The 15,543-nt window shown below is 43.3% G+C and overlaps 1 protein-coding gene across 1 annotated transcript in view; it reads right to left on the bottom strand.

The window, feature by feature from the left end:
• The window catches only part of LOC115138781 (MAM domain-containing glycosylphosphatidylinositol anchor protein 1-like), a 324,659-nt gene that overhangs the window by 193,566 nt on the left and 115,550 nt on the right, over nucleotides 1-15,543 (bottom strand). Inside the window, exon 3 of the mRNA XM_065025612.1 lies at nucleotides 7,606-7,780. Coding sequence (XP_064881684.1) covers nucleotides 7,606-7,780 — 175 coding nt within the window. The remainder of the gene's footprint in view (nucleotides 1-7,605; nucleotides 7,781-15,543) is intronic.

The raw sequence follows: 15,543 nt of genomic DNA, 5'->3' as shown, positions 1-15,543 counted from the left end.
ATGGTCCTGTCATTATAGAAAATAGGGCTACTTAATGTTAGATCCCTCACTTCCAAGGCAGTTATAGTCAATGAACTAATCACTGATCATAATCTTGATGTGATTGGTCTGACTGAAACATGTTTTAAGCCTGATGAATTTACTGTGTTAAATGAGGCCTCACCTCCTGGTTACACTAGTGACCATATACCCCGCAAAGGCGGAGGTGTTGCTAACATTTACGATTGCAAATTTCAATTTACAAAAAAAAAACGACCCGTGTTTTCACCTTTTGAGCTTCTAGTCATGAAATCTATGCAGCCTACACAATCACTTTTTATAGCTACTGGCTGTATACAGCGTTCCTCACTGAGTTCCTATCGGACCTTGTAGCCATGGCAGGTAATTTTCAAATTTTTGGTGACTTTAATATTCACATGGAAAAGTTCACAGACCCACTCCAAAAGGCTTTCGGAGCCATCATTGACTCAGTGGGTTTTGTCAAACATGTCTCCGGACCTACTCACTGCCACAGTCATACTCTGAACCTAGTTTTTTTGCCGTGGAATAAATGTTGTGGATCTTAATGTTTTTCCTCATAATCCTGGACTATCGGACCATCATTTTATTTTGTTTGCAATCGCAACAACTAATCTGCTCAGACCCCAACCAAGGATCATCAAAAGTCGTGCTATAAATTCTTGGTCAACCCAAAGATTCCTTGATGCCCTTCCAGACTCCCTCCACCTAGCAAAGGACGTCGGAGTACAGATATCAGTTAGAACTTCTTCAGCTAATGCGATTAGCATGAGGTTGTAAGTAACAATAACATTTCCCAGGACATAGACATATCTGATATTGTTAGAAAGTTCAAATTCTTGTTAATCTAACTGCACTGTCCAATTTACAGTTGCTATTACAGTGAAATAATACCATGCTATTGTTTGAGGAGAGTGCACAGTTTTGATTATGAAAAGTTATTAATAAACCAATTAGGCACATTTGGGCAGTCTTGATGCAACATTTGGAACAGAAATACAATGGTTCATTGAATCAGTCTAAAATGTTGCACATTAACTGCTGCCATCTAGTGGCCAAAATCTAAATTGCAGCTGGGCTGGATTAAAACATGATGGCCTTTCTCTTGCATTTCAAAGATGGTACAAAAAAATACATTTTTTTCTTTGTATTATCTTTTACCATATCTATTGTGTTATATTCTCCTACATTCCTTTCACATTTCCACGAACTTCAAAGTGTTTCCTTTCAAATTGTACCAATTATATGCATATCCTTGCTTCAGGGCTTGAGCTACAGGAAATTAGATTTGGGTATGTCATTTTAGGAGAAAATTGAAAAAAGGGGCCAATCCTGAAGAGGTTTTAATTAACTACCTAACTGAGGAACTCAATTTAACCTTAGATGCAGTCGCACCCCTAAAAAAAAAAACATTTGTCATAAGAAACTAGCTCCCTGGAATACAGAAAATACCAGAGCTGGTGCTACACCAAACTGGAAGTCTTCCGACTAGATTGGAATGACAGTACCGTGCAGTATCGAAGAGCTCTCACATCCTATTTTTCCAATTTACTTGAGGAAAATAAGAACAATCCTTAATTAATTTTTGATACTGTCGCAAAGCTAACTAAAAATCAGCATTCCCTAAGAGAGGATGGCTTTCACTTCAGCAGTGATAAATTCATGAACTTATTTGACCAAAAGGTCATGATCATTAGAAAGTAAATTACGGACTCCTCTTTAAATCTGCGTATTTCTCCAAAGCTCAGTTGTCCTGAGTCTTCACAACTCTTCCAGGACCTAGGATCAAGGGAGACACTTACGTTTTTTAATATCATATCTCTTGACACATTGATGAAAACAGTCATGGCCTCTAAACCTTCAAGCTGCATACTGGACCATATTCAACTGAGCTGCTTCCTCTGCTTGGCCCTCCTATGTTGAACATAATAAATGGCTCCCTATCCACCGGATGTGTACCAAACTCACTAAAAGAGGCAGTAATAAAGCCTCTCTTGAAAACGCCAAACCTTGACCAAGAAAATATAAAAAACTATCGGCCAATATCGAATCTCCCATTCCTCTCAAAAAAATTGAAAGAGCTGTTGCACTGCAACACTGCCTTCCTAAAGACAAACAATGTACATGAAACGCTTCAGTCTGGTTTTAGACCACATCGGAGCACTGAGAATGCAGAATTCTTTTGATACCATTGATCACCTGTCACGATCGTCGTAAGAAGCGGACCAAAGCGCAGCGTGGTGTGAATGCATAATTTTAATGGATGACGAACACACAAAGTTAAGTGAACAAAACAATAAATTAACAACGACCGTGAAGCTATATTCGAAATGTGCTGACACAAACACTACACATAGACAATCACCCACAACCCACAATGACAAAACAGGCTACGTAAATATGGTTCCGAATCAGAGACAACGACTAACACCTGCCTCTGATTGAGAACCATATCAGGCCAAACACAGAAACAGACAAACTAGACATCCAACATAGAATGCCCACCCAGCTCACGTCCTGACCAACACTAAAACAAGGAAAACACAAAAGAACTATGGTCAGAACGTAACATCACCACATTATTTTGGAGAGATTGGAAACCCAAATTGGTCTACACGGACAAGTTCTGGCCTGGTTTGGATCTAATCGGTCGGAATGATATCAGTTTGTCCTCAACTGTACATTTCGGTGTTCCTCAAGGCTCTGTTTAAGGAACATTCTTGTTTTTAATACATATTTTACCTCCTGGTGATGTCATTCGGAAACACAATGACAACATTCCCTGCTATGTGGATGACACACAGCTGTATATTTTGATTGAAACACGGTGAAGCCCCAAAATTGCCCTCCCTGGAAGCCTGTGTTTCAGACATGAGGAAGTGGATGGCAGCAAATGGTATACTTTTAAACTCAAACAAAACAGAGATTCTAGTTCTAGGTCCCAAGAAACAAAGAGATCTTCTGTTGAATCTGACAAGTAATCTTGATGGTTGTACAGTCGTCTCAAATAAAACTGTGAAGGACCTTGGCATTACTCTGGACCCTGATCTCTCTTTTGACGAACATATCAAGACTGTGTCAAGGACAGCCTTTTTCCATCTATGCAAATATCAGGAGCTTTCTGTCCAAAAATGATGCAGAAAAATGAATCCATGCTTTTGTCACTTCTAGATTAGACTACTGCAATGCTCGACTTTCTGGCTACCCGGATAAAGCACTAAATAAACTTCAGTTAGTGATAAACACGGCTGCTAGAATCTTTACTAGAACCAAAAAAAATTGATCACATTACTCTAGTGCTAGCCTCTCTACACTGGCTTCCTGTTAAGACTAGGGCTGATTTCAAGGTTTTACTGCTAACATACAAAGCATACAATACAATAAATATTACTATACATATTTATATTCATGAAATCACAAGTGCAATATAGGAAAACACAGCTTAGCCTTTTGTTACTCCACCTGTCATGTCAGATTTTGAAATTATGCTTTACAGCGAAAGCAATCCAAGCGTTTGTGTAAGTTTATCGATCGCACGATAAAACATTAAGTACACTTAGCATCAGGTAGCTCGGTCACGAAAATCAAAAAAGCAATCAAATTAATCGTTTAGCTTTGATGATCTTCGGATGTTTTCACTCACGAAACTCCCAGTTACACAACAAATGTTCCGTTTGTTCCATAAAGATGATTTTTATATCCGAAATACCTCCGTTTGTTTGTCGCGTTATGTTCAGAAATCCACAGGAAAGAGCGGTCACGACAATGCAGACGAAAATTCCAAATAGTTTCCAAAATGTCCACAGAAACATGTCAAACGTTTTTTATAATCAATCCTCAGATTGTTTTTAAAATATATAATCGATAATATATCAACCGCAAATGTCTTTCACAGTAGGAGAGGGGAAAACAATGGCTGTCCAAATTCTGTTGCGCAAGCAAAACTCATGTGACCACTTGACATGATATTATCGTTCTGGCTCATTTTTCAAAATAGAAGCCTGAAACTTTGTCTGAAGACTGTTGAGCACTTGAGGAAGCGATAGGAAGATGAATCTGGTTCATATCCCTTTAAATACAGCAAAGGGAGGCTATGGAACATGGAGTTTTCAAAATAGGAGCAGGCCGTTTACAATGGGCACCTTTTCATCCAAGCTACTCAATACTGCCCCTGCAGCCATATGAAGCTAAGGGCAGAGAAAGCCTGTCGGACACTAAAAAAAGCTTTGTTGTAGAGCATTTAACACAAAATCCAGGAAGGGGCCAGTTGAGTATAAGACTGTATCATCTGCATATACAGTGGGGCAAAATAGTATTTAATCAGCCACCAATTGTGCACATTCTCCCACTTAAAAAGACGAGAGAGGCCTGTAATTTTCATCATCATCTTCAATGCCCTTGCTGATGGAAGGAGGTTTTCACTCAAAATCTCACAATACATGGCCCCATTCATTATTTTCTTTACATAGATCAGTCGTCCTGGTCCATTTGCAGAAGAACAGCCCCAAAGCATGATGTTTCCACCCCCCAAGCTTCACAGTAGGTATGGTGTTCTTTGGATGCAACTCAACATTCTTTGTCCTCCAAACACGACGAGTTGAGTTTTTACCAAAAAGTTATATTTTGGTTTCATCTGACCATATGACATTCTCCCAATCTTCTTCTGGATCATCCAAATGCTCTCTAGCAAACTTCAGACGGGCCTGGATGTGTACTGGCTTAAGCAGGGGGACACGTCTGGCACTGCAGGATTTGAGTCCCTGGCGGCATAGTGTGTTATTGATGGTAGGCTTTGTTACTTTGGTCCCAGCTCTCTGCAGGTCATTCACTAGGTCCCCCCATGTAGATCTGGGATTTTTGCTCACCGTTTTTGTGATCATTTTGACCCCACGGGGTGAGAGCTTGCGTGGTGCCCCAGATTGAGGGAGATTATCAGTGGTCTTGTATGTCTTCCATTTCCTAATAATTGCTCCCACATTTGATTTCTTCAAACCAAGCTGCTTACCTATTGCAGATTCAGTCTTCCCAACCTGGTGCAGGTCTACAATTTTGTTTCTGGTGTCCTTTGACAGCTCTTTGGTCTTGGCCATAGTGGAGTTTGGAGTGTGACTGTTTGAGGTTGTGGACAGGTGTCTTTTATACTGATAACAAGTTCAAAAAGGTGCCATTAATACAGGTAACGAATGGAGGACAGAGGAGCCTCTTAAAGAAGAAGACAGGTCTGTGAGAGCCAGAAATCTTGCTTGTTTGTAGGAGACCAAATACTTATTTTCCACCATAATTTGCAAATAAATTCATTAAAAATCCTACAATGTGATTTTCTTTTCTGATTTTCTTTTCTCATTTTGTCTGTCACAGTTGAAGATTGATGAAAATTACAGACCTCTCTCATCTTTTTAAGTTGGAGAACTTGCACAATTGGTGGCTGACTAAATACTTTTTTGCCCCACTGTAAATGGACGAGGAAGCTTCCTACTGCCTGATCTATGTTGTTGATCTAAATTGAGAAGAGCGTGGGGCCTAGGCTCGAGCCTTGGGGTACACCCTTGGTGACAGGTAGTTGCTGAGACAGCAGATGTTCTGACTTTATACACTGCACTTTTTGAGAGAGGTAGTTAGCAAACCAGGCGAAGACCCCTCAGAGACTTCAATAGTCCTTAGCCGGGCCCACAGGAATGGAATTGTCTACCGTATCAAAAGCTCTGGCCAAGTCAATAAAAATAGCAGCACAGCATTGCTTAGAATCAAGGGTAATGGCGACATCATTGAGGACCTTTAAGGTTGCAGTGACACATTCAAAACCTGAGTGGAAACCAGATTGCATACCAGAGAGAATACTATAGACATCAATAAAGTCAGTCAGTTGATTATTGAAGTTTTTCCAACACATTTGATAAACAGGGCAAAATAATAATAGGCCTATTTCTCAACCAGAGTGAGATGGTTTGGGATGAGTTGGACCACAGAGTGAAGGAAAAGCAGCCAACAAGTGCTCAGTATATGTGGGAACTGCTTCAAGACTGTTGGAAAAGCACTCCAGGTGAAGCTGGCTGAGAGAATGCCAAGAGTGTGCAAAACTGTCATCAAGGCAAAAGGCGGCTACTTTGAAGAATCTAAAATCTAAAATATATTTTGATTTGTTTAATTTTTTGGGGTTACTACATGATTCCATATGTTTTATTTCATAGTTTTGATGTATTCACTATTATTCTACAATGTAGAAAATAGTAAAAAATAAAGAAAAATTAGTAGGTGTGTCTAAACTTTTGACTGGTACTTTTGCTGCCATTAGCTGGTTAGTTTCTTGGTCAAAGCAGCTTACATGCTATGGAATTTGTGATGCTCTTTGCTGTAGGATTATGGACAAGGCGTTAGTGGATGAAACATTATGTACAATGTTTTAAAAAAATCATGTGCTCATAACATGTCCTGTTCTGTGTTGTGCTGTGTTTGGGGTGAATGACAGGTCTGGTAATAGCACTGTATCATTTTATAGGGTTGAATAGATATCACCTCCATGCAATCCTGTAAGAGGCACTATAGCAAGCTTGGCTGAGGGCCCTGACCTGGCCCCTTTTCAGGGGGAAAGTGGGACAGTGGATACAGGCAGCAGCACGAGGCCCTGTTCACAGAAGGACCCAGTGCCACCTGGACCAACTCTCCCATTCTCTATTTTAGACCCCTCCATTCCACGCCTCTGCTAGATTATCCATATGTTTCTTTATATTTATCTTATTCCCTTCTTCTTTCCCATAGCTAAAACAGTGAGAGGAAATACACCTCACTTATACCCAACTAACTTTTACCCTACAAACTGTTGAAGGATTTTTATCAATAATGACTAAATAATGTATACATTCAACGTGGAATTATAACTAACGTTAATTAACAGAACTCTATGCTGTCTGAAGAATAAAATGTTTATACATAGACCAGAGGAAGTGTTAACAGACAACTTGTGACCACAGTGAAACTAACAACAGGAGAAATGTCTGGTCCCCATCCAGGGAGGGGAAAAACCGTTGGACTTGCAATAGATTGCGTAACATGTGGTAACATAAGATAAGCAATATGTGTGTGTTGGAATTGCATCGAAAAGTAGCTAAGTCATTGTCCAAGAGGAAGAGAGACAATGTCCAAGAAGAGGAGGGACATATTAAAAGCTATGACACTGTATGTGATATATAAGCCAATGTACATGTAATTATGGGAGAGCTCTCGGAAATAAACGCTACTGATTACTTTTAAGGCTGGTCTCTGTCCATTTTATGCAAGTAAGGATCTTACAAATTCTTAGAAACGGACAGTGTTTTACTTGAATTGATTAATGAACATATAGGAATCAAAATTCCTCAAACACAAACACACTAGCCCTTTGATGTTTTCCCAAACAAAAGCTACCAAACTTCCATGTCAAAACTTCCACCGATTTTACCATCTAAATAACCCCCATGGATACTCCTGGAGAGCATATTCCCATTTTGAAATGTACCACTATTCCTGCCCATAATTCTGGGAATGACTTATTTTGGTAATGTTTTAGGGGGCCCGTGGAGTGATCGATCGCAGCGTTCTCTGACGACTTACACTGCACGTCTACCCGGATGGACTTGATGGCAGCCACCCCCACCCCGTTGTCGGCCTTGCAGTAGTAGCGGCCGCCCTGCACCCGCTGGATGCCCTCGATGCGCAGCGTCTCGTTGTAGATGGACGTCTCCTGGAACTTGTCAGAGGCGCTGCCTGCTGTCTTTGTCCAACGCACCTGGAGAGGAGATGAGTTGGTTAGTTAGGCATAGAGTATAGTATATTATAGAGTACATTTATACTATATCCAACCCAAAACCTTGATGTACAACTTTTCTGCATTGGAAGTGCTTCAAGCGTAAGGTAATCTGGGAGATTTGGGGGCAAAAGTGTCTGGTGGACATGGCAGTCAACATTTTGGCCTAGTGGCCTTTCTCAAGACAAATATACAAATGGAGATACTAGACACAAGTTTGGATTGGCTTACTTCTTGAGTAATGACAACCAATGGCACTCCAGCGCCTACCGTAATAGCCATTGTGCACTTCATCCAGTTTGTTTAGTGATTTCATTACTTTCACTTTGTGAAAAAGCAGCTAGATGCTTTCATGTTTTTACAAGAAACCAAGCTCTTCGAGTAAACTAATAAGCTCAAGAATCCACAAACCCTCTACCTCTATACAGTGATCTTTGCTCAATTATCACCGTGACCGATGTCAATTAAACCAATTAAAGCCTCATTAACCACTTTCCTGTCATCGTCTACAGGACAATTAACTCGGTCTTACTGTCAGAGGACATTCCTGATATCAATGTGAGCTGGGCATGTCGATAGTTAGTGACATAGTGTGTGTGTGTTTTTCAGTGTTTGTGTATACGTGTGTGTGTGTGTAATGTCGATGATTAGGGTGTGTGTGTGTGTGTGTGTGTGTGTGTGTGTGTGATCGTGCGTGTGTGCGTACTGTCTATCGTTAGGGTGGGTGTGTGCGTGTGTACGTACTGTCTATGGTTTGGCTGCATTAAACCCTCTCCAATCATCCTCTACAGGACAATAAACGATCTCCTACTACTAGCCATTCCTGATAAAAATGTGAGCTGGGAGTGTCAATGGTCTCTCCCTCTCTGTATGTGTGTGTGTGTGTGTGTGTGTGTACATACTGTCTTAGGTTAGGGTGTGTGTGCGTTGTTGTGGCTGAAATTACAAGATTATGTTATAATACTGTTATTGCATCAAATGGTTGTTTTTTGCAACAGAATAGGGGGTCATCAGAACTATATTTTGTCTGTGTGAACTGAGAGTGGGCCTCTAGGGCTTAATGCTGACGCCCATGGAGCTGGGAGTTGCAGCACTTAGGGCAACCAGAGGAGGGGCCATTCCCTGCACCATCTGTGGCCCAGAGGGCATACTGCTGGTCGGTGCTGGTGGGGTCACTCAGGAAGTCGAGGCAGCAGGCAGGGCACTGTCGTGTCACCCCAGGTGAGTCGGCACCAGGCTCACCCAGAGCCCCCTGTTGCTTACATGCATGTGTTTGTTTCATTTCCTGAGTTTTCCCCGCATTCCCAGCATAAGGCACTAGTAGATTCAGGCGCTACCCGCTGCCCGTCATCGCCAGTACGATCGAGTGAATGCACGGGGCGCGCTTCTTCACAAAGTTGGATCTCAGGAGACCTTACAACCTGGTGCGTATCCGGGAGGGGGACAAGTGGAAGACCACATTTAAAACCACCTCAGGGCACTATGAGTACCTCGACATGCCGTATGGGTTGATGAATGCTCCATCAATTTTCCAGGCCTTTGTTGACGAGATTTTCCGGGACCTGCACAGGCAGGGTGCAGTGGTGTATATTGATGACATTCTGATATACTCCACTATACGCACCGAGCATGTGTCCCTGGTGCGCAGGGTGCTTGGTAGACTGTTGGAGCATGACCTGTACGTCAAGTCTGAGAAATGTCTGTTCTTCCAACAGTCCGTCTCCTTAGGGTACCGCATTTCCATGTCAAGGGTGGAGATGGAGTGACCGCGTTTCAGCTATGCGTAATTGGCTGACTCCCACCACGGTAAAGGAAGTGCAGCGGTTTCTGGGGTTTGCCAACTACTACCGGCGGTTTATCCTGGGTTTTGGTCAGGTAGCAGCTCCCATTACCACACTGCTGAAGGGAGGACCGGTGCGGCAGCAGTGGTCGGCTGAGGCGGACAGGGCTCTTGGTCACCTGAAGGCTCTGTTTACCTCGGCTCCCGTGCTGGCTCATCCGGATCCCTCTTTGGCGTTCATAGTTGAGGTGGACGCGTCCGAGGCTGGGATAGGAGCTGTGCTCTCTCAGTGCTCGGGTACCCCACCAGCCTTCTTTTCGAAAAAGCTCAGCCCGGCGGAGTGAAACTATGATGTGGGGGACTGGGAGCTGTTGGCTGTTGTCAAGGCCCTGAAGGCGTGGAGACATTGGCATGAGGGGGCTAAACACCCTTTTCTCATCTGGACTGACCACCGCAATTTGGAGTACATCCGGTTGGCTTGGAGACTCCCCCCCAGTGTCCAGCTGGGCACCTGTACGTTTTGTCTACTGTTCGCGACCGTTTGATCTATTGGGCCCATACGTCAACCTCCTCTGGTCATCCTGGCATTGGGCGGTCGGTGCGTTGCCTTCGTGGGAAGTATTGGTGGCACACCTTGGCCAAGGACATGAGGGTTTATGTTTCCTCCTAATTCATGTGCGCCCAGTGCAAGGCTCCCAGGCACCTGCCCAGAGGGAAATTACAACCCCTACCTGTTCCACGACAGCCGTGGTCGCACCTGTTGGTGGACTTCCTGACGGATCTTCCTCCCTCACAGGGCAACACCACGATCATGGTCGTTGTGGATCGTTTATCTAAGTCCTGCCGTCTACTCCCTTTCTTCGGTCGCCCTACAGACTGCGGAGGCCCTGTTCACTCATGTCTTCCGGCACTACGGGGTGCCTGATGACATAGTCTCTGATCGAGGTCCCCAGTTCACGTCCAGGGCCTGGAGAGTGTTCATGGAATGTCTGGGGGTCTCGGTCAGCCTCACCTCAGATTTTCACCCCGAGAGTAAGGGGCAGGTAGAGAGAGTCAACCAGGATGTGGGTAGGTTTCTGCGGTCATATTGCCAGGATCGGCCGGGGGAGTAGGTGGCGTTCATCCCCTGGGCAGAATGGCCCAAAACTCGCTCAGCCACTCCTCCACTAACCTCTCTCCTTTCCAGTGTGTATTGGGTTATCAGCCAGTTCTGGCACCGTGGCATCAGAGCCAGATCCTCAATGTCCTCCTTGTCTGATTTTGGTGGGTGGCCCTCTCTTGGCAGGTTTGTTGTGGTGCCATATTATTCCCATTTTTTAATAATGGATTTAATGGTGTTCTGTGGGATGTTCAAGTTTCAGATATTTTTTTATAACCCAACCCTGATCTGTACTTCTCCACAACTTTGTACCTGACCTGTTTGGAGAGCTCCTTAGGCTTCATAGTGCCGCTTGCTTGGTGGTGCCCCTTGCTTAGTGGTGTTGCAGACTCTGGGGCCTTTCAAAACGGAACATACACTGAGATCATGTGACAGATCATGTGACACTTAGATTGCACACAGGTGGACTTTATTTAACTAATTATGTGACTTCTGAAGGTAATTGGTTGCACCAGATCTTATTTATGGGCTTTATAGCAAAGGGGTGAATACATACAGTGGGGGGAAAAAGTATTTAGTCAGCCACCAATTGTGCAAGTTCTCCCACTTAAAAATATGAGAGAGGTCTGTAATTTTCATCATAGGTACACTTCAACTATGACAGACAAAATGAGGGAAAAAAAATCCAGAAAATCACATTGTAGGATTTTTAATGAATTTATTTGCAAATCACGGTGGAAAATAAGTATTTGTTCACCTACAAACAAGCAAGATTTCTGGCTCTCACAGACCTGTAACTTCTTCTTTAAGAGGCTCCTCTGTCCTCCACTCGTTACCTGTATTAATGGCACCTGTTTGAACTTGTTATCAGTATAAAAGACACCTGTCCACAACCTCAAACAGTCACACTCCAAACTCCACTATGGCCAAGACCAAAGAGCTGTCAAAGGACACCAGAAACGCGTCCCGGGACAATACGGAGAACACCATCGTGTTCGTGAGAGTCTCATCTTTCTATAGAGTGGTCATATTAGTTTGTACAGAAACTACAGACGTTTTCATGAGAAGACTGAGTTTCGGGATGTCTCTTCGTCTGACAAAAAGCGATGTAGCTCGACCACTTTCCATCGCAGATGCAGAAGGCTGACGTAGGTTGATGTGGTGGATTGAGACGCAGCTCATGAATGATATCTCTAGTGACGGATTTTGATGGGGACTATTTTATGATGTTAATTACATTGACTCACCGGTGCATCAATCGACTCTATGGGGTTATGAAAAGGAAATAAATGTAAGTTCATACCTCAACGTCTGTAGTCTGTCAATCAAATTGCAACATTTAAGTCATAGGTCTACTGTAGTTGATGCAGTAGACACTACAAATATACATTTAAAGCCAAAAATTGTATTATGTTTACAAAATGTGTTTACAAAAAAATTTACTCCTCAAACTTGTTTTACGAATCACAATCTATACCTCCGACATCCCAAATAAAGAAAGAAAAGCTTTAGCCCCAAAAATTGAAATAACTTTATTTACAGAACAAAACACAATTTCGTAGTCAAGAGCTCTGGAAAGGGCAAAATAGTGTTAGCGTTTAAATAAAAACTCATCAACTCTAGTCTAGCTCGAGCAGTCAAACAAAGTAATGTTTTAATACTTGGTAACGCTAAGATGTTGAGTCTTTCTTCCTCAGCTTCCGGTCATCAGATGTAAAACACACTGTTAAAATTGTGAAGGCCAAGGGTATCCAACTCTGATCTTGAAAAACAATTTGATGTGTAGGTTTTCTTTCCAGCCCTGCAGGAACACACTTGATAAAGATAATTGTAGACCAGTCTTCAGACCATGATTCTTTGAATGTGTGTTAGTGATGGACTGGAGCAAAAGTCTGCACACAGTAGCTCTCCAGGACCAGAGTTGGATAACCTTGGTTTAATCAGTGGTTGTAGAGGGTGCAACAGGTCAGCACCTCGAGTAAATGTCAGTTGGTTTTCATAGCCGGGCATTCAGAGGTCGAAACAGCAGGTGCGGTAGAGAGGGATGAGAGAGAAGGCCTTCTGGCTGCAGAGCGACAGTAAAAACTAACATAACCCATCCGGGTCCCATTTTCGATTCCACTGCACGGACATAAGACTATTGACTCTGAAATATTCAAATCAAATCAAATTTGATGTCAAATCAAATTTTATTTGTCACATACACGTGGTTAGCAGATGTTAATGCGAGTGTAGCGAAATGCTTGTGTTTCTAGTTCCGACAAGCAGTAATAACCAACGAGTAATCTAACCTAACAATTTCACAACAACTAACTTATACACACAAGTATAAAGGAATGAAGAATATGTATGTAAACCTATATGAATGAGTGATGGTACAAAACGGCATAGGCCAGATGCAGTAGATGGTATTGAGTACAGTATATACATATGAGATGAGTAATATAGGGTAGGTAAACATATAAAAGTGGCATTGTTTAAAGTGGCTCGTGATACATGTATTACATCAAGTTGGCAAGATGCAGTAGATGGTATAGAGTACAGTATATACATATGAGATGAGTAATGTAGGGTATGTAAACATTAGTGGCATTGTTTAGTGGCTAGTGATACATTCATTACATTTTTCCATTATTAAAGTGGCTAGAGTTGAGTTAGTATGTTGGCAGCAGCCACTCAATGTTAGTGGAGGCTGTTTAACAGTCTGATGGCCTTGAGATAGAAGCTGTTTTTCAGTCTCTCAGTCCCTGCTTTGATGCACCTGAACTGATCTCACCTTCTGGATGATAGCGGGGTGAACATGCAGTGGCTCGGGTAGTTGTTGTCCTTGATGATCTTTATGGCCTTCCTGTGACATCGGTGGTGTATGTGTCCTGGGGGGCAGGTAGTTTGCCCCCGGTGATGCATTGTGCAGACCTCACTACCCTCTGGAGAGCCTTACGGTATTGGGCGGAGCAGTTGCCGTACCAGGCGGTGATACAGCCGACAGGATGCTCTCGATTGTGCATCTGTAAAAGTTTGTGAGTGCTTTTGGTGACAAGCCAAATATATTCAGCCTCCTGAGGTTGAAGAGGCACTGCTGCGTCTTCTTCATCACGCTGTCTGTGTGGGTGGACCAATTCAGTTTGTCCGTGATGTGTATGCCGAGGAACTAAAAACTTGCTACCCTATCCACTACTGTCCCATCGATGTGGATAGGGGGTGCTCCCTCTGCTGTTTCCTGAAGTCCACGATCATCTCCTTTGTATTGTTGACGTTAAGTGTGAGGTTATTTTCCTGACACCACACTCCGAGGGCCCTCTCCTCCTCCCTGTAGGACGTCTCGTCGTTGTTGGTAATCAAGCCTACCACTGTAGTGTCGTCTGGTCATTCTGCCAACTATGCGAGCGGTCGCATCTGCACTCGGTCCGCAGGTAGTATTACATTTCATTACATTTCATTATAGTACAACGGTTTGATTTGTCTAATCTTAGCAATTTCTTCTTAGCTAGCTACATAGCCGTCTTTGTATCATAGATAATTGCGTAATTATCATATTTCGTCGTCCTAACGCAGTCTACACTGCCCTGCAGCTAGCCAGCTAGCTAACGTCCACCGTTAGCTAGTCCACCGTCTACCGATTAGCAACGGTTTGATTTGTCTAATCTTAGCAATTTCTTCTTAGCTAGCTACATAGCCGTCTTTGTATCATAGATAATTGCGTAATTATCGTATTCCGTCGTCCTACCGCAGTCTACACTGCCCTGCAGCTAGCCAGCTAGCTAACGTCCACCGTTAGCTAGTCCACCGTCTACCGATTAGCAGCACAACTATTACACTCAACTGAACGACTTGATTAGTGTAGTGTTAGCTAGCTACATAGTTGTCTTTGCTGTCTTCGTATCCAAGATAATTGTGTAGTTTAGAGTGTGTAGTTTTAGAGTGATTATCTTAATTTACCGAGGTTAGCTAGCCAGCTATTTGTCATCCTTAACGTAGGAGACACTGCTAGCTAGCCAACAGCTAGCCAACGTCTTCCGAACAGAACTTCCGCACTCAACAATCCGGTCGCATTTCGCTTCGCTCCACAGGTAGTATCACATTTTTCATTTCATTTCATTACAGTACAACGGCTTGATTTGTTTGATCGTAGCTAGCTACATAGCTAGCTACATAGCCGTCTTTGTATCAAAGATAATTGTGTAGTCTTGAGCGATTTCCTAGGTTAGCTAGCCAGCTATTGTCGTTCTTTTAACGCAACGTAACGTAATCAACACTGCCAGCTGGCCCCGAATAGCAGCACAGTAGCTCAGTAGAAACTATTACACTCAACGGAACGACTTGATTAGTGTAGTGTCAACAACGCAGACACTGCCAGCTAGCCTACATAGTCAACAACGCAGCCTCTGCCAGCTAGCCTACTTCAGCAGTACTGTATCATTTTAATCATTTTAGTCAATAAGATTCTTGCTACGTAAGCTTAACTTTCTGAACACTCGAGACGTGTAGTCCACTTGTCATTCCAATCTCCTTTGCATTAGCGTAGCCTCTTGTGTAGCCTGTCAACTATGTGTCTGTCTATCCCTGTTCTCTCCTCTCTGCACAGACCATACAAACGCTCCACACCGCGTGGCCGCGGCCACCTAATCTGGTGGTCCCAGCGCGCACGACCCACGTGGAGTTCCAGGTCTCCGGTAGCCTCTGGAACTGCCGATCTGCGGCCAACAAGGCAGAGTTCATCTCAGCCTATGCCTCCCTCCAGTCCCTCGACTTCTTGGCACTGACGGAAACATGGATCACCACAGACAACACCGCTACTCCTACTGCTCTCTCTTCGTCTGCCCACGTGTTCTCGCACACCCCGAGAGCTTCTGGTCAGCGGGGTGG

This window comes from Oncorhynchus nerka, linkage group LG12, assembly GCF_034236695.1.
Source record: "Oncorhynchus nerka isolate Pitt River linkage group LG12, Oner_Uvic_2.0, whole genome shotgun sequence".
NCBI classification, from domain to species: Eukaryota; Metazoa; Chordata; class Actinopteri; order Salmoniformes; family Salmonidae; genus Oncorhynchus; species Oncorhynchus nerka.
The sequence above is the reverse complement of the archived record's forward strand: the minus strand, read 5'-3'. Positions and strand labels throughout refer to the sequence as shown.